Genomic DNA, 20,489 nt, shown 5'->3' on the forward strand with positions numbered 1-20,489 from the left:
TCCTCCTGCTTCTTCCTCTCCCACTCCCCCTGCTTGTGTTCCCTCTCTCCCTGGCTGTCTCTATCTCTGTCGAATAAATAAATAAAATCTTAAAAAAAAAATAAATAAATAAAATGCAAAATTAATGGGGCACCTGGGTGGCTCAGTCATAAGTGGCTGACTTGCACTCCAGTTATGATCTCAGTGACCTGGGATGGAGTACCACATCAGGCTCCCCACTCAGTGGGGAGTCTGCTTGTCCCTTTGGCCCTCCCCCTACTTCTACTCTCTCTCTCTCAAATAATGAAAATCTTAAATATATAAATAAATAAATAAATAAAATAAAAATAAAAATAAAAATTCGGGTCGCCGGGTGGCTCAGTTGGTTAAGCATTTGCCTTTGGCTCAGGTCATGCATGATTCCAGGGTCCTGGGATCGAGTCCCACACTGGGCTCCTTGTTCAGGAGCCTGCTTCTCCCTCTGCCTGCTGCTCACCCTGCTTGTGCTCTCTCTCCCTCTGATAAATAAATAAAATCTTTAAAAAAAAAAAAGAAAGAAAATGCAAAATAACAAAATTACAATAATAAATCATTAACAAATGCACAAAAGACGACAATATTTTCCACACTCATTTTGGTTTTTAAAAGTAAATTTAATTTTGACTCAATTTTAGAACTAGGATAGTCAAGAACTTTTTGAAGTATTCTTTGTGAACAAAATAGCTATAGCAGCTGTTGGGGACTTAGGATATGAAATGGCCAAATGTGTTCATCGATCCTGCCACGTTGCCTCTCAGACATTTGGTCTACAATCTGTTTTGATGATTTGAAAGTCTGCTCTTAAAAAAGTGCTGGAAAGTTTAAGGATGAGGAGATACCTTTATTTATTCAGAGGATTCGATGCAGCTTCTGAATAAATCACTTTAATAACAGAAGTGGCTAGGATAAGGAGAAGATAATTTCAGTTTCCTAATCTGGGTCTATGGCAGTGAAGGCTGGAGTCATTTTATTTGGCCCTTCAGAAGGCAGAACAGGCCTGAGTACGAAAGGAAGAAAGGGTAGCCTACATGTTCACCTGGAGCTCCTGGGAGTGGCATATCCTCTGGTGGTATTGGGTAGGGCACTTGGAGAGAGGGAGTACACTGCTGGGAGGAGGAAATCTAAACCTTAGGCTGCAACTGAATGCCTGCGATATTGGATTTCATCAAATCTAAGATACCATCCATTGTAAGACACCCAATGTCTGAGATGTTAAACTATGAAAAAGATAAGTTTCTAAGAGTCAGTCAATGAAGTATTATTTTTACTTCCTATGATAAAGAGTCTGACAATCCTATGTTAACATACCCTTTGCCTTCCAGCTTCAGATCAGAGCTTTGGATTCCCTCTAATTACCACAGTGATGATCACAACTTAAGGACAAAATAAAATACACATTCCCTTTTAAAAGTGACTTATCAGGTCAACTATTCAATCATAAAAGACAGAAAATAGAATACCTGCAATGAACAACAATAGGTTCTTCCTTGCCAGCCCTCTTATTTCGTACATGACCAACAAAATCCAGAAAGTCACTTGAATCATCAGGAACTCCATGGTCAGGCCAGGCTATGTACTGGATCTGAGTGAGTTGACGACTCTCATTTTTCTAAGTGTAAATGAAAAATTATACACCTTAACTTAGGAATTATCTTTAAAATATAAACATAAATATTTGTGTCTTTTTTTATATAATAATTTTTTATTATATTATGTTAGTCACCATACAGTACATTCCTAGTTTTTGATGTAAAGTTCCATGATTCATTACTTGCATGTAACACCCAGTGCACCATGCAATACGTGCACTTCTTATGTGTCTTTTTAATTTTAGAAGAAAAGCAAAAGAAACTACTCCCGCTACCCCCCCGAAATAATGTATAAATTCAATAAACCCAAAATTTCAATGAAAAAGAAAGAAACCATTTTATAGAAACAGTTGTATCCATTAAGTGTCGGCTACTTGGATCACTACTCTTCTTGTAACTAAATTTCTGCATTTGTATTTTTCAGATGACAATCATATAAATAGGCAAAAACAAAGATACAGAGAAATGTTTAAAGAAAACTAAAAAAGTGTTTGGTGAGCAAAAATGGTAGAGAAAAAATTTGAATATTCAAGCAAAGTTGGGCTAATTCTGAAAAACACAGTGAAATCATGGAAATTAGGAAAATGAAATTTCAAAATAAATGTAGATTAAAAACCGGAGATCACAAAACATAAAGTCAAATCAAGGCTTAATTCTTTTTTGGGAGCCAAGAGTCAGTAAAATAGAGAAAGGTATTATTACTGGATTTATACATCTTGGTTTAAATATTGCCTCTGGGTTAAGGCACTTAATATTTTTTTTGAGCCTTATTTTCTTCAACTGAAAAATAAAAATAAAATAACATCTATACCTCAAAAGGATAGTCTTGTGTTGAAAGGATTCATCTAAATCACCCAATCAGCTATTAAGAATCATATTTTCAAAAACTGGTAGCTATGGTCATTCAACACTATGAAATCTGGTTATTGTTATTTACATTAAAGGGGACTTCCAGAAAAGACCATTAAAGTACAAGGTAATTAAGAAAAGGACTAATGAACGAATTCCCAAAGAGATCTCAGTATAACTAATTTTTAAGAACCCTGTGAAATGAATTGAAGGTATCTAATACAGACTACCTTTGATTATTATTGTTGAAAGAATTTAATGGTATCAATAATTACAAGAATGGGTAATGTTAAATGGATATTTATTACATTCTGGGGTATGTCTGTCTGTCCATCCATGTATATATGTATTTGGTATGTAAGCAAATGTATTTTCCCAATTATATTTGTCTCAAACTTTAAAAACTAATTTGTGTCTTGGCATAGTTCTAAGGTGCTCAGGGTTTGCAAAGAAAAGCCACTGTAAGTTTATAAACTGCCACAGGTAACCTATAGGTGGAGCACAAAGAGATTATGCTGAAGAGATAAATATTATTTTATATGGCCCAATATACAGTCTTTCATACCCATTTGGGAAAATGAAGAAATATCTTTCTAACTTACCTTGTTACACTGGACCATGAGCTACACAAGCCCTAAATCCATTCTGATGGAATCTCTAGTCCAGAAGATTTTGAAAATTTAATTTTTTATGTCTTGTAACTTAGCTTTATTCAGTGCCAGATACTTTTACTATAAATCCCCTTGGGTCAGTAAAGCTTCTTCCCTTTAGGTCAGTAAAGCTCTGTCTTGTTGGGCTCCTTTATTCATACACAGGGAGGTGGAGTGGGATGGGGAGGGGAATATGAAGCTTTCATTTCCAAAGGCTCAACCACTGATGGGATAGGCATGGGTACTCAAAGCATGTGGTATCTGCTCTTCTCTAGCAATTACTTTTTTCTTCTTCAAGCCCCCTTCAAAACCAAAGGTGGCTGCAGGGGAATATCTAGCTGTAGGCAGTGAAAGTGGGGTGTACTATCTTTAACAGCTTGACAAGACTGGCAACATGCCACGCTCTACACACATCTTCCAACTGAGTTACTGAGCCATCATTTACTAATCAGTTTCCACTTCTGGCTCTCGATTTGGAAGCCAAAGAGGAGTGACCCAGGTGGCAGAAGGAACTAGCAATTACAAAGCTATAATCTGTCTGCTGTCAGAGGATCCTGCCTACAATCTTTTCCTTCTTAATACTGGGGAGACTGTGAAATTGTACTCCTTTACCCTTTTACAAAAAGGAAAATAATTTGATAGCTCTCAATTATTCTTTGTATTTCCACAGATGTACTCAAATACTTTATTGATATTACTAGCAGGAAGAAATCAAACACAACCCTGGCATAATTTTTGTGACTAGGCAAAATATTAAGAGTAGTATTATTTACTACAATCTTTTTTTTTACTGACCATATTTACCTAGAGAAATTGAAAATACATTTAATATAGTAGGAGAATATACTTCATAAGATTCCAAAGCATTCCAATGAAGCAAATTCAGCATTTTTAAAATATTATTTCCTAGTAACCAGGACTCAAAACATTTTCAGCTTTCAAAGTTTTTACCTTGAACATAACCATTCTACTGAATGGATGGATATACTGCCTTCCTACCTCTTGGTTAAATAGTGTCATCTTCCTGAAGATATATGCTGTATTTCCTTCTTCTGAGTGGCAAGTGACTTGATAGCATCCATAGGATGAACTTCCTGTGGGTTCTGGCCAATACTGGTGACACTTAACCTGACATCAATAGATTTAAGAAAAATATATAACTTAGGGTCTCCAATTTTAAAACGTCTCAGTTTTTAAAAACTTTCAAGCCTACAGAAGTTACAAGAATAATTTGATGAACCCTCATATATCCTTCACCTGGATCTGCCAACTATTAAAATTTCTTCATCATTTTTTTTCTCTTTGTAATAATAATCTGTTTGGATATATTTAGAGACTGCAAATATCCTGTTTATTACAAGTTTTCACCCAATGTTTTACCATTGTTGATTAATTCTTGCCCGAATCATTTACTACTATGAGAGTGGCAAAAAGGTGCACTAAATTCAATATATTTTTAGATTTAAGTTAACAACGAGAAAGAATCTCTACCTAAATGCCAATCTATTTATTCATAATTAGGATATTTAAAAAAAACAGCTTTAGTGTCATACAATTCATACACCATACAATTTACCCATTTAGAGCACACAATTGTCTTCAGAACTGTACAACTCTCAGCACAATCACTTTAAGAACATTTTTTCACTCCCCAAAGAAGTTCCATACCCATTAATAATCACTGTGTGTTCCTCTATCCCAACCTCTTCTCTCACTCTGGACCTAGGCAAGCATTAATCCGCTTCCTGTCCTCTATGAATTTGCCTACTCTGGACACTTCAGATAATGGAATCACATAGTATGTGGTCTCTGGTGACTGCCTTTGTTCACTCAGCATAATGGTTTCTAAGGTTGTAGCATGGACCATTTCCTCATTTCTTTTTACTGCCAAATGATATACAACTATATGATTACCCCACATTTTTTTTGTTGTATTTCAGTTGTTTCCACCTTTTGGCGATTACGACTAATGTTGTTATGAACATTTGTGTACAAGTTTTTGTGTCGACATATGTTTTCATTTTTCCTGGGTCCACCAAGGAGTGAAACTACTGAGTTATTAACTCTATGGTTAGCCTTTTGAAGAACTGACAGTTTCCTAAAGTGGCTGCATCATTTTACAAATCTATCAGCAGTATAGGAGCGTTCCATTTTTCCCACATCACTGTCAACACTTAGTATTATCTGTCATTTTTATTTTAGCCATCCTACTGGATATGAAGTGCCATCTCTTTGTGTGTGTTTTTTAAAAATTTTATTTATTTATTTATTTGTCAGAGAGACAGAGAGTGAGCACAAGCAGGGGGAGCAGCAGGCAGAGGGAGAGGGAGAAGCAGGCTCCCTGCTGAGCAAGGAGCCTGACGAGGGACTTGATCCCAGGACCCTGGGATCATGACCTAAGTGGAAGGCAGATGACTGACTAACTGAGCCAACCAGGTATCCCTCTCTTTGTGGTTTTGACTTTGCATTTCTCTGGTGACAAAATGATGCTGAGCATCTTTACATGATATTGCTGGCCATTTAAATGTCTTCTCTTGAGAAACATGTACTCAGAACGTTCGGCCATTTTTAAATTGGGTATTTAGCATTTCATTGTTGAGTTGTAGGAGTTCTTTATATATTCTACATACAAATCCTTTATCAAATACATTTTAATTCACTTAGATAGTAACTGATAATAATAGTAGCTAACACATATCACATTTATTATGTGTTAGTCACTATGATTTTAATAACACCACAAGAAAGTTAAAGGTTACAAAAAAGACTAAATCAATGTGAATTTTTTTTTTTTAAGATTTTATTTATTTATTTGACAGAGATAGAGACAGCCAGCGAGAGAGGGAATACAAGCAGGGGGAGTGGGAGAGGAAGAAGCAGGCTCACAGCGGAGGAGCCTGATGTTGGGCTCGATCCCACAACGCCGGGATCACGCCCTGAGCTGAAGGCAGACGCTTAACCACTGTGCCACCCAGGCACCCCCAATGTGAATATTTTGACCATATATGCAATGTAAGTTGAAAAAAGCCCAAGGGGGGGGGGAAGAAAGAAAAAAGCCCAAGCAATGTGTAAGATTCAAGTATGACTTACTCTGCCACGTTCAACTTGTGTGGTCAACATTACAACCATAGAGGAGCCTTGTTCCCAAGTCATTTGCCAAAAATCTGTACAAGTGTGTGGTAATGGCCCTTGACAAGCAATATATTGATTTATAATGCTAGAAGAAGGTATTTCCATCTAAAAAAGCAAAGGACACAAAATTCAAGTGTTTTACATTATTATTTTTTGCTATGATCAAGTATATGAAAATCATCCACCAAATAATAACTGAATACAACTAATCTAAATAAACTGCAAAATCAGTAAAATAAGCCTTTACCAATGATATCTTTAAAAAGGGAAAAGAGAGAGGAAAACGAACCGTAAGAGACTTTTAATGATAGAGAATTGAGGGTCCATGGAGGGAGGGAAGTGGGGGAGGGGCTAAATGAGTGACGCGTATTAAGGAGGGCACTCATTACGATGAGGACAGGGTGTTGTATGTAAGTGATGAATTGCTAAATTCTACTCCTGAAACCAATATTATACTATATGTTAACTAACTAGAATTTAAATAAAAATTTGAAAAAGAAAAAAAAAAACCCTATCTTTAATAATTTCTTTATCTGTACAAGAAATTTCTCAGTAGTTATACATATTTATCTTTTAATTATTGGAAACAGAAAGTTAAATATTTTCCAAAGCACTCTTACAGATTTAAGAGCAGCTTTACAGGAAACCCTGTTTTACATGCAGAGAGTTGGTATAGAAATAAAAATACTTGTCTCTAAACACCTTATTGGTAAAATTTGCAAGGAGCAAAAATACTGCCATTTGTTTTAGTTCAGACTTTACAAATTCTGTATACATACATATACATATAAAAAGATAGTAAAAAATATTTTAAATACATTATTTTCAGGAAGAGTAAGATCATGAGAATTTGGGGAAGATGAGTCATCATCTTACTACATTTTGAGACTTAATGAGAAGAAGAAAAGGTGACACATGTACCATGGCACTGGAAGAATACCAACGGTGAACAGAGAAAAAGGTCTCCCTTCCTATCCCAGCCTCCAGGTCATACCCAAGAAAGCAATCCTTTTTTCCAATTTCTAATATATCCTTTCAAAGATACTCTATATACAACACACAAATGTAGATGCAAAACTCTGTTTTCTGTAAAATATAAAAGGTAGCTTATAATGTTGTTCTGCACCTTGTTTCTCTTTTTCTGCTTTATCTTTGAGATGTCAGATTAGTACATAAAGTTTTATTTTTTTTAATGGCTCTGTGTATACCATAATTTATTTAACGAACACTTAAGTTGCTGGTAATCTATTTGCTATCATAAACAAAGCTGTACGGAATACTTTTTGTGAACTTAACACTTTTCTTAGTTACCTCTCTGAAGAGGGTGTACCCATTTATACTTCTACCAACAATGTATGAGGAATGCTTGTTCCCTGACAGTCTCCTTAATATATGATAATCCCTCATCCACAATTCTGAAACTCCCAGTGCTGTGAAGTGTAAATTTGTCCTTTTTTGGGTACACCTGGCCTAATCTGGACTCATCTGACAGCAATATCTGACTAATCTAAGACTACTTATAGTCTTTACAAGTCCCACTCAGTGGGAGTATCAATGGTTTGCTATTGAGTATCAATACACTGATTACAGGGTAATGTCTCATAGTCTGCTAGGGATATTACGTATTACAGTCTATGAAACAGGCACTGAATAATCTTTAAAAAAATCCAAAAAAATTCTGAATCCTAAAGTATATTTGACCCCAAGATTTCGACTTGTAAATGATATTATCACACTCTTTGATATTTCAAATCTAATAGGTGCAAAACAGTAATTCCTTCCAGTTTTGATTTGCACTTTTCTTTTTGTGAGTTTAGACAAGATTCTAAACTTAGAAAAGTCTTTTCCTTTCTGAGATTTTAAGCCATTCTCATAGATTTCCTCCAAGTATTTTCATGATTCCATTTTTTAACATTTATATTTTGACACATCTAAAATACGCTACATTAAGAGTGAGTAGGTGAAGTCTTTATAGATAAATGATATGAAACATAGATCTGTTTCAAACAATCTGGATGTGTGGGGGCATGAGTAGGCGACAACTGTTGAGCTGAGTGATGTATATATGAAGGTTCATTTTACTTTTCTTCTACTTTTATATGTTTGAAATTTTCTACATTACAGAGTTAAAAAGAGAAGTTAGTAATCCCTTTATCCCACTAGAAGGGAAGGAAAACCTCCTTACAATGATATATTCTAGATTATATCTAGATATATTACTCAACCCATTCACTAGATAATCTATTTTTATCTCCAATGATTTAAAAGGTCATCTCTACCATAAATAAAAGTCTAATAATTATTTCAGCCTATTTCTGGACTATTCTATTCCACTGCTCTATGTATATGCTAATATGCCAGTACCAACTATTTCTTTAACATTAATTTTATAACTAAATTTCAATATCTGAAAGTGTTAATATTCTCAAGGTTAAAAGGAACCTCAAAGTTTATAGTGGTCCCTCTTATTCCCAATGACAAAGGTATAATAAAAATAAACTTACATTTATGTAATTTGCATTGATATAGTCTTCATTACCCTTTAAAATGACCCGTGTAGCATCATCTGAAAAAAATTTAAAAGAATGTTTTGATAAAGCTATACTAAAAAAATTAAACTGAACAAAACAGAGATGGTAGATACTTACAAGGCGAAATATCTCTGTATCTATTTTTGGAAATATTTTGAGGTAATTTGGCACAAGACATTGTCATTCCAGGTTTTTTCCGATACAGTTGCTTAAAAAAAAAAAAAGGAGGAGGGATATAAGATGAGTCCAGCAAGCCACTAAGAGATTCTGTTTTGTTTTTCAGAATTAATTCTACGCTAACAACAAACAGGTTTTTTCCTTGGGGTACCTAATCCATACAATAATGTACCTTAGGCTAGTAGGGCATTGAACCACATTTGCGAACTGAATTCTGCACAATTTCTGAAATGAATTATATATTGTATTTTTTTAAATGATAAAACAATTGAAAATAATTTTGCTTACAGAAACGTATCTGAAGTTATGAATAGCAAGTGTGCAGAGAACATTTAGCTCTCATTTAATTTGGAGAGGTTTACACAGTATATGAACCAAGAACTTTTTTTTCTTTTTAAAGATTTTATTTATTTACTAGAGAGAGAGAGAGCATAAGTAGGGGGAGCGGCAGGCACAGGGAGAGGGAGAAACAGGCTCCCTGCTGAGCAGAGCCCAACTTGGGGCTCTATCTCAGACCCTGGGATCATGACCCGAGCTGAAGGCAAATGCCTAACCGACTGAGCCACCCAGACGCCCGGGAAGAAGAACTTCTTAAAAGAAAACTGACATGCCCTAAATGATTTACAGTCACAAATGTTTTATAGTCACTTATCAATAGCACATACTTTAGAGCAATAACTATTAATGATGATCAACCAGAAAAAAATTAGAGGATGAAACATGATGAGGTACAAAAGTTATTTTCCTTTAACTAAGGATTTTTAGCTCTGCCATAGCCTATCTTCATCTAACACCTTTCATTAAAATAGCTATTAAATTATAGAAAAAAATTTAGTTTGATGACATATATATAAAATCTCCTTATTCCTCTCTTTTAAATAACTATCTATTTATGTAACTATAGCTAGTATTTTGGGAGCAATGTTTAAAATTATGTATTTTAGAACATTTTTTGTGTCAAATATTTCACAGAATATCATTGTAGTTTATAAATTATAAAAGATAGATTAGGCAGTTAAGAGACCATGAAATTAATTAGAAAATATGGCCCAACACCCTTTCCTTTCCAATATTACTTACATCAAATTGTGTCAGGACTGTTCCAGTGATAAGCCCCTCAGCTAGCTGGATCATCGACTCCCGCAGGGAATGGTCATCCTGATGGACACTATCTAGTGGGGCTTTCTCAGGAATGTACTGGAAGTCTGGCTCATTTTCTAGCTTTTCTTCCACTACATCATATACAGCTAAAAAAACAAAAACAAAAAAGCCAAATGGAAATCTCAATCAATTGGCAAAAAGAAACTACCAGATGTGTTCTTTAATTCTGTGTCAGGAAAAAGAATTCATCAGATCTGAGTCTGGTGTCACTGTGTAAGAGACAAAGTGGCTGTGAAGTTGAACTTTGCTATATCTTTTACGGAAAAGAAAACGTCCTTGGCCATATTGCTGAAAATGTCTGTAACTTGAAGAAACAGAAAAAGAGGAGCTGCCAAGAAGCAGCTCAGAACAGACCTGCCCTTAAATTGTTAGACCTAGAACAAAAGTGGAAACAGGGACCTATATACCATATATACAGATATGAAAAGGCACAAATAACTTGAATAGAGTGTTAAACAAAATCTGTTCTATCCTCTTTCCTCAACACATCTACAAAACCTGGGAGGCCAGAATCCATGGTCACGGTAGTATGAAGAGAGCCAGACCCCAGACTCTGGCCTGTAGCCCGTCTTACTTCTTTTCCCACCCTAAACTCCATTCTTTAATATGGGAGCCTCTGAACATATGTGCGAACATACCAGTACATATGTAAGCCTGTTCTCCACTCCTCTACAAACTGCTGCCTCTGAGCTACCCTGCTGGCCTAGGGGTATGTATACTGTGTGATCCACCCCTGGGAGAATGGACCTAGGGAAAATAGCCACACAGGCCCAGGAAATGGAATCAGAGCTATCTGGACAGAGAACTCAGGGTTGAAATGAGGTGGTCAAGAAAAGAAGTGCTCACAACTGATAGCTTGGCATGCCCCCCTCGGTCCCACAAAATCCTGATCCCCACAAATAAGGGCAAATACTGAAAGAGTAGAGCCAAGCTTGGGGCCTCTTTTGCCCATGCTTAAGAGGTCTGGTTCCTGTTCAGATGTGTGCACTTCTGAGAAGAATAAACTTCTGAAAAGAAGAATGAAAAGAAAAAAAAAAAATGTGTGAATGCATTTTGTCTAAGAAGGAGATTTAAAGGGAAAAACCCCAGAAAAACAAGCTGTTTGTTTTTTTGATACTTTTTGTAAACACAGTTTTAAAGTTTGATTATATGTTGTTTTAAATAAAAAGGGACACGATAGACTCATACTAAAAGTAAATACAGGTCCCAGTCTAGATATTTTCTTTTTTAGAGAAAGCACACACACATGCAAGTGGCGGAGGGACAGAGAGAGAGAGAGAGAGAGAGAGCGCAAGAATCTTAAGCAGGCTCCATCCCTAGCATGGAACCACACACAGGGCTCCATCTCACAGCCCTGAGATCATGACCTGAGCGGATGTTGCCACCCAGGCGCCCCCCCCCCCAGTCCAGTTTTTGACAACAAAACAACAGAAAGATCTTTTGCAAAGAAACAAGCCCTAGGTGGTTTCCTCTCCTAATTTAAAAGTATTAAAGTGATTTGGAATTGCAAAAAGACATGCCTTTTCCATTATATGGGATTTTGTTCATATTCTGGTTCTGTATAAGTCATGAATTTGTGAGCAGATAACTGAATGTCTTGGTGCTAAAGTGCCTTCAACTATAAAATGGGGATAATTCATCTATCTCATTGGATAAAGATTAAATGAGAATACACAAAATAGCCCAGGTGCAGAACTTACTATTAAGTTCCTTAGGACCTGTTATCAAGAGAAAACGGAACAAATAAGATTGAGAGAATATTATTCTTAGTATAAAATTTAAGTTGCATTATGTGACAGAAAATGCCTAATAATGAATCACCTAAATACCAGGCCTAAATGAATGAGTTCCTTGAAAAGTCAAAATAGAATGTTCTGTTGAAGTCCTGTGACTTTTCACAGAAAATTCTAGACCACGCATGCAGAAAAACACAAAGTAGAGAAGATAAAATGAAAATGCCTGTTTGTACCCAAGAGACAAAATGAGAGTTCTGTATTATTCTTTTAAACGAACTCTCTTGGAAAACTCTGCAGGGTTGGGTGGGCTGGGGAATGGGTCGATTCTAACTACATTCTACTTCCTTATGGTATATATTCAACAACTGGTAGCGAGGCATTAACCGACAATTACTTTTGTGGCTAAAACTATGATTAATGGCATACTGTTCAGAACGAAACTAGAAGAATGTGTCTAATGTTAGGATATAGGCATATGAGAGCTTCTCAGAGGAGGTAAAGTGTTGTGGGAACTTGAACATAAGAACACTGAGGGATGTGGGATTGTTAAACTGGAGAAAAGGGAAGGTTTCTGGTAAAATTAGCTATTGTCAAAAAACTGAAGGAAGGGGGATTTAACTTATTCTGCACAGTACAAAGGGACAGAATTTGGAACAAAGAGACTGAAAAAAGATGAATTTTTAGTTCAATTAAGTGGTCAAGCTATCCAAAGGGAAAATGACCTGCTTCAGGAGCCACTGAATGCTGCACACTGCAGGATGATCCTGAGGCTGTTGAGAGGAAACTCGAGCAATCGGCAAAGGAGCTAGAATGTATGGTATTAAGGCTTCTCTAAACCTGGAACTCTGGCTCTGAATTAACAAGTCAGCTGTCCAGAGAAGGACGTGACATGATTAGGCTACTGGCATTGTCTACTGCCAACAAAGACGGGATTTTTAAAAATGCTTTAACTATAGCTTGTTACGGAGTTTTCTAAAAGCGGTTTAAAATGTATCATCTATTTAACAAGTATTTACTGCATACGTACCACTAGAGCAACTGAGGGAAGTGGGAGCCATTTTAGCTATGGTAGTCAGAGGAGAAGGACTTTCTGGGGATGACATTTGAGCAGAGACCTGAATGAAGTGAGGGTGTAAGTCATACCAAAATCAAGGAGATTTAGGGAGAAGGAACAGAACAAACAAAACAAAACAAAACAAAAAAACGCCAGCACAGAATTGAGTGAGCAAGGCTGTCTGGCAGGAAAGGGGCCAAGAACTGAATTTTAATCCAAGTGTGAATGGAAGCCACTGTGCTTTGAGCAGGAAACTGAATGACATGATGTATGTTTTAAAAAGCCCACTCTGGTTGCTGTGTCTAGTAACAAATATTAACAGATCATAAAAATATCCAGTGTTGCATAGAGTACTTACCATTAGGTCGAACCAGGAGTACGAGTTCCCCAGAATGTCTCTCACAGCTAGCTTTAATAAACAGGACAACTTGATCGTGGGTATGTTCTGCAATGTCCCGACCATTGATCAGTACAACTTGGTCCCCTTCATTCAATCGAGGGACACAGAGGTCGGCCTGTAATGCAACATAAATAAAGTTTCAGATGTGCACATGGCTTTCTGAAAGTAAACCACAGGAATTTATTTTTATAGATTCTACAGCAGGAGAAGGAAAAGTACATAAAGAAAAGCATCCATCCATTTATTCATCTGTTTGTAAAAAGCAGAAATCTAACTTTCCCATGAAGCTACTTTTTTCCTTTTTCTTTCAACAACTTTTCCCCTGATGCCCTATTATATGCCTAGATACACAGATAAGATTAATGACCTCAAGGTGCGTACACAGTGGCAGCCCTTACTCTGCACTGTCCAGATAAGTACAGATTCCATACCACAGTTCAGTTAAATAACACCAGTCTCCCAACAAGGTTCAAATTACAGTTACCACAATATATTAAGTGTGAATGACTGCATAAAGTACAAGCTTTGCTACTAGCTCGTGAATCCACAATCACTACAGAAATAACAGACACACATCACTATCAGTGACCAATCACATCACTTCCTTCAAAGTCTGCGGGTGATGTGTTGTGCATCTGTTACTCAGTGCGCACAGACAGCGCAAAGCAGGTACTGTGTCACCTCCTCGTCTCCCTAAATCTAAAGAGGCAACTGGCCAGAAAAGCTAAAAACGCAGCGAAGAAACAAAAGGGTGATAGTGACGGAGGTAAAATTCAGTCGGACATAAACCGCTGACAGTGGAAATACTGACACTACTACTGTTAAAGAGCTCCAGACAAGCAGTGAAAGGAATTCAGTAAAGGTAGACTTATTAACATAAATGATGAAAGCGGTTCTGATGAGAAGGATGAAGGTGTCCTAGAGGAATTGATGCTGGCAAAAAAGTTCTCACTGAAGCTCACATTTCCCAACACTGAAAATGCACCGATAAAATGCTGGAAGTGAATTCAAATTTAGAAATGATTAGGACAATTTGCCAATGCAAGAAAAACACTCCCTCTGTATTTTAAGTTATACAACAAGAAAGGGCAACAAGCTACTTGTTCAAAGTACCCGTGATAAGTTTCCACAAGGACATAGAACCTTTATTTCTCAGTATTTCTAGTGGTTTGAATTACAGGATACTAAACCGGTATTCGTTTTACTATTTTTTCACCTCCCTATACACTTTTAAGAGAAACAGAGATTTCAATTATTTGACAAAAAATGTAAAGGTCATAGAAACTACCATAACTTTCTCCACTGACTATCAAGATGGCTTTGACAGTTTCAGCCTAAACAAACATTTTTACTGTCCTGCATGACCGTGCAAAGTGAGGACTGCCTGCATTTTATTGAGAAAACAAAGACATAATTAAGCTAAAAGAGGTAAGCAGAAATACGGATTGCATGCTCCAGGAACACAGCAATGAGAACATACGGAAGTCAAGTCTGAAGGCTGATAGGTTAGACAGAGAAGGAAATGATTGGGTTGGACCTTACAACAAAGGAAGCTTGAAGAAATGAAAGCACAACTACTCAAATTCGTAACGAACAGAAAGTTAATAAAATCCAACAAGGTATTGTCACTAGTGGAAAGAGCACTGGTCTAGGAGCCAAGTTCTTTTTGCTGCTTATGAAGTGTGTGTTTTTAAACACCTGAAACTCTGAAAACGGAGCAGATATCTGCACAAATTATTTCACAGAGTTGCAAAGACAAAAATGAGATAATTCAATGCAGAGCATTAAAATCTGGAAAATTCAATTCAGAGGTTATGACAATTCTCTCTAGTTGTTTCTCTCTCTACTTCTCGTAGTGCAGCAGGTGACATTCATATACTCCCTCTGTATATGAGGAGTGCAGTAGTAATGTGATACTTTTGTATATCAATTTAGTCCCAAGTTTTTGAAGTGCCTTTGTAGGACCCAAAGAGTAGTGACCTGGGAGGTGTCAATGGTACTAGGAGGTATGTAATGGCCAGAGCAAAGAGTTACCCTCTCACCTTATTTTGTGGATGGTACAGTTGGCAGAAAAGAGGAGGCAATCCATGTGATAGGGAGAGGCTAGCTATGCCTCTCTCCTACTGTACCGTACACATCCACTGGTATTTCCAGTTCAGAGACTGAGGCTAATGGGCCACTATAATAACCAATATGCTAAAACAGGCAGGTAATTTTTTTTTTAACTTTATCACTGATGGGAACTCTTATACTTAATCTGCTTTTCATCAGGTTATGTTCATAGATTTCTATTTGCATTCTGACCTGGAAAGTCTAGATAAGCTGTTTGTTTAAGCGGATTTTGTTGAAGCAACAGCTACTGGCTCAGAGATAATCAGACAGAAAGAAAAAGAGGAATTCAACTGGAAATTGAAGAATTGGGAATTATTTCATCCATTTCAGAAGATGTCCAATATAAAAAATAACATTAAAATATTTGAAATCCTGTTCTTTTCCCCCAATCACCTAAAATGAGGTTTCCAACTGGAACACTGTGATGGTCTCCATATTAATAAAATAATATAAAAATGATAAATTTCTATTGTTCTAATTTGTTCTAAATTCAGCCAATATTTAAAAAAATTATTTGACAGAGAGAGAGAGAGAGAGAGCAAGCACGCAAGTGGGGAGGGGGCAGAGGGAGAGAACCTCAAGCAAACTCCCCGCTGTCACAGAGCCTGATACAGGGCTCTATCCCACAACCCAGGAGATCACGAACTGAGCTGAAACCAAGCACCGGAACTTAAACAACTGAGCCACACAGGAGCCCCCAGCCAATGTATTTTTCTTTTTGAAGAATTTTTATTTTTTCCTTCTGGAATCCTCATTCTTCCTCCCTTATGCTTCACTGTTTTTTCTTTTCTTTTCTTTACCCATCCACCTTTCTTGTCTCTCATTCTCTGACTTTTAGGAACTTTTGTGTCTTCTCTTATCTCTTAAATATGGATCTGTTTTCTAGCCTCTCCTTATTTTAGGTAGACTCTCCACCCAATGTGGGGCTTGAACTCATGACCCCAAGATCAAGAGTTGCATGCTCTACCAAATGAGCCAGTGAGGCACCCATTAGCCAATATTTATGGGACATAGTTCTACATGACAGAAAGGAAGAATTACCAAGAATTTGTATAGCCTAAAAAGAAAATTAATAGTCACAGCATTCTGTTTGGAAATGAACCTGTCTATACAAAGTTCCCTGAACATCTCTGACTTAATTGAAAATGATACACATTCACTGCTCAGGAAAATTAATATTTCTTTTGTGTCATTCACTGACTACTGCAACTGGCATATAAGTAAATAACACCCAGTGCTCATTGCATCACTTGCCCTCCTTAATGTCCATCACCCAGTTACTCCATTCCCCCACAACTCCCCCCTCCAGCAACCCTCAGTTTGTTTTGTATGATTAAGAGCTTCTTATGGTTTGTTTCCCTCTCTGATTTCCTCTTGCTGCATTTTCTATAACACCATCTTACATGGACGTATCTCCATACTTACATGGAGCTACATCATCCATCATTTCAACAGCTGCAAAGCAGCATATAATTTATTTCACCAACTCTAATGATGTACATTTTTGTCACCCCATCTTTATTATAAACAATATTACAATGAACATCCTTGTGTACCCTTTGTTCCCTAGTCCAACTGCTTCATTAGAGGCAATTGCTAAAAGTGGAATCAAAGGGTCAAAAGATATGTATTTGATTTAAAAAAATTGTAGTTTAAGTTTCTGTTTTTAGTACAGTTATATAACACACAGGTCAAAGAAATGACTAGGTCTATAAGATTACTAAGACAAGAAACAATTTCTTGTGTTCCTCTCTACCACCTCCCCACCCCAGGCAACTTCTTTCAACATTTTACCTATATCTTTTGTATCTACTTCAGTATCTCTAAATAACATCCTCATTTTGTTTTTCTTTAGTTTTCTATTTTATTTTATTCTTATTTTACTTTTTTTCTTTAAGATTGTATTTATTCATTTGAGAGAGAGAGAGAGACAGAGTGAGCACAAGAAGAGGGAGGGGGAGAGGGAGAAGGACAAGAAGACTCCCCACTCAGCCAGCAGCCCAGACGTAGGGCTTGATCCCAGGACCTGGAGATCATGACTCGAGCTGACAGCAGATGCTTAACCATCTGAGCCATACAGGCGCCCCTTTTGTTTTCTTCTCTCTCTCTCTTTTTTAAAAGATTTAATTTATTTATTTGACAGAGAGAGAGACAGCCAGTGAGAGAGGGAACACAAGCAGGGGGAGTGGGAGAGGAAGAAGCAGGCTCCCAGCGGAGGAGCCCAATGTGGGGCTCAATCCCAGGACCCCCAGGATCACGCCCTGAGCCGAAGGCAGATGCTTAACGACTGAGCCACCCAGGCGCCCCTAGTTTTCTGTTTTAGACATTGTCCACAGGTGAGAATTTAGCAATCTTTCACCTTCTCATCTGCGGTCTGTCCCAAACACCTATTTCCCATTACTTATGTACTAATAAATAATTTGGCTACTTCCCTCATCTCTGTCCCCATCCTTCACATGCAGAATAGGTTCAGGAGGCATTTTATACATCATATCCCTGTCCTGTCCCCCTGCCCACAAGTGATTTGTTGAAAAATGGACATCTGATACAAGCTGGATCTATGAAGGACTTACTAAATTGGACTGAGGTTTAATGCCTCTGGATGGCTGAGCTGATAATATACGAATCTGGAAGTTACCATTAGCCCATCATATCAACTGAGAATAGTGGTAGCCATACAATTTCTCTTTAGTAGAGATGCAGGGGTCAAAATCATATCTGAAAGTAGAGAGTGTGTGGTGTTATAGTTATAGGACTAACCTGAAACTTACTAGGTATACTCTTTTTATTTAGACTATATTTTATTTAGAGGAGCTAGAGAGATAAGGCTGATTCCCTACACAAACTGGTTTACAGAGAGAGAAAAGTGGAATATAAAAAGAAAATAGAGATGAAAAATAGAGAGTCCTGATGTTCATTTTAAAGGTTTTTTTTTCTAGAGGTCTAATTGCATCCCTATCCTTGGGTTTTGTGAGAAACCTCTATAGCTATATGATTATGTGTATGATTTTGTATTTATGCTTAAGCCAGGGGTATTCCAGAGCACTCTGTTATTTGCAACCAATAAAGTCCTTAACAACCAGAACCAAAACTATGTATCATGAAATCCCTGATCAGTCTTAATTGTCATCTTCAAACTAACTTTAAGGTTGCTGCAAAGCACCAAAAAACAGCATAACTGGCTTTTTTCTCTCAGGCTGCTGGTGTGTACCTGCCCTAGGACAGGGAGAGGGAAATGATAAAAGGTGCTGATTGAAAAGCCCCTGAAGACCAGGTAAAGTAGGCAAAGACATAAATGGGAATTTGAAAGCAGTATTTGTTACATATAAGAGCAATAAAGATAACACATCCATAATTAAGAATTATCCTTCTGAGGAACAGAAAGTTCATGAGCGCTGAAGGTGAATGAAGGGTACAGGTGGGTTTATCATAATGGGTACATAGAGTGTTTACTTTTGTTAAAATGTTTAATATACTGTAATACTTTATTTTTAATATGTTTCAATAAAAAGTTTAAAAACTGTCCCTATAGGGAAAACACTGGTATCATTTCCTTTTTTTTTTTAAGATTTCAGTTTTTATATGACAGAGGGAGAGCACAAGCAGGCAGAGCGGCAGGCAGAAGGAGAAGAAGAAGCAGACTGCCCAACGAGCAGGGAGCCCCATGACTGGAAGGACTCCAACCCTGGACCCTGGGATCATGACCTGAGCCAAAGGCAGCCACTTAACCAACTGAGCCACCGAGGAGTCCCACACTGCTATCATTTCTATTTAAAGTAAATTTCTTAAACACAAAGTAGGCAAATAGACTGTAGATAAACAATTCTAAATGAAAAAAAAAAAAAGCAAACAAAAAAGAAAAACAAATTTTGCTGTTTAAAGGCGGTCTTTTCATAGAATCTTTTAACACTTTAGAAACACTGGAAGTTATATACAGCTTCTTTACAAAAACAGGGATTTAAAAAAACTCTTATAGACTGGAAATAAAAACTAACTTCCCAACAATATAAGAGAGTTAGTCAACATTTGATACTTGATGAATTAAAAGAAATTATTAATTTATTCCTTTATTTAAACTAATAAAAATAAAATGAGTACATTTTCTTGAAAACAGGATTTACTTGCAAGATTTAGATAACTCACAGGTGTTCCTGGTGCTACTCGGGACACAATCACAGGCATCTTCTGATCATACCCTCCCTGAACAACAGAGCAAGTCAGATGTCAGTCAAATATTACCAAAACAGACACGCCTTAATTTAAAAACTGAGTACAGTGCAAATTCTAGATTACCTTTACATTGAATCCAAACCTTCCATTTTCATCAGGTTTCATTCTGATTAGAACAAGATTATCTTGTGGAATACCACCATTAGGCTTAAAAAGACAAAAATAAATAACTTGTAATTTCCCCATTTATAATCTCTCCTTCAAAGATATACATGGTGTATGCTTTTTGTATGTTGATACTATCTACAGTGTATTAAAAAAATCATAATTTAAATTCAAATGTTAATTCAGGAAAGTAAATTCTAATAACTTGCAGTTACACCAACTGGATACACTCTCCTTGCCCCTGCATGCTAGGCCAAATGCAAGGAGGAACAGGCATTATGAATTAAGTTACCAACTGCAATATCCCTGGAACCCAGCTCAAAGCTCTGCACAAATGTGTTCCTAAGTGTTAAAAGAACTCACATTTCTCCCTCTGCTTTTTCAAAACAGCTTTATTGGGATATAATTCACATGCTATCCACTTCACCCAAAGTGTATAATTCAGTAATTTTTACTATAGTCACACAGTTGTAGAAACATCACTACAATTTAATTTAAAAATATTTTCATCATGTCCCAAAGAGACCCTGTACCCATTACCAGTCATTTCCCACCCCTCACCCTCACTCCTTAAGTCCTACTCAACCACTACCTATTTTCTGTCTCTATACATTTGACTACTGTCAAATCTCACATACATGGTCATTTGTTACTGGCTTCTTTCACTGAACATGTTTCATGTGTGCTCTTTCAGGGGAAGTATCTGGCTAATTCTTGCTTATCTTTCAAGACACAGGTCAGAGAT

At 36.8% G+C, this 20,489-nt stretch overlaps 1 protein-coding gene across 9 annotated transcripts in view; it reads right to left on the minus strand.

Annotated features, from left to right (window-relative positions):
* Positions 1 to 20,489, minus strand: part of PTPN4 (protein tyrosine phosphatase non-receptor type 4) — a 207,466-nt gene that overhangs the window by 15,064 nt on the left and 171,913 nt on the right. For all 9 annotated transcript variants that reach the window (XM_026510144.4, XM_026510145.4, XM_044388278.3 and 6 more), the window contains 9 exons: positions 19,703 to 19,786; positions 19,553 to 19,609; positions 13,256 to 13,412; positions 10,027 to 10,193; positions 8,887 to 8,977; positions 8,743 to 8,804; positions 6,197 to 6,343; positions 4,106 to 4,234; positions 1,479 to 1,627 (listed from right to left, as the gene is read on the minus strand). In XM_026510144.4, coding sequence (XP_026365929.1) covers positions 1,479 to 1,627; positions 4,106 to 4,234; positions 6,197 to 6,343; positions 8,743 to 8,804; positions 8,887 to 8,977; positions 10,027 to 10,193; positions 13,256 to 13,412; positions 19,553 to 19,609; positions 19,703 to 19,786 — 1,043 coding nt within the window. The remainder of the gene's footprint in view (positions 1 to 1,478; positions 1,628 to 4,105; positions 4,235 to 6,196; positions 6,344 to 8,742; positions 8,805 to 8,886; positions 8,978 to 10,026; positions 10,194 to 13,255; positions 13,413 to 19,552; positions 19,610 to 19,702; positions 19,787 to 20,489) is intronic.

Source organism: Ursus arctos, unplaced genomic scaffold, assembly GCF_023065955.2.
Source record: "Ursus arctos isolate Adak ecotype North America unplaced genomic scaffold, UrsArc2.0 scaffold_1, whole genome shotgun sequence".
Classification (NCBI taxonomy): Eukaryota; Metazoa; Chordata; class Mammalia; order Carnivora; family Ursidae; genus Ursus; species Ursus arctos.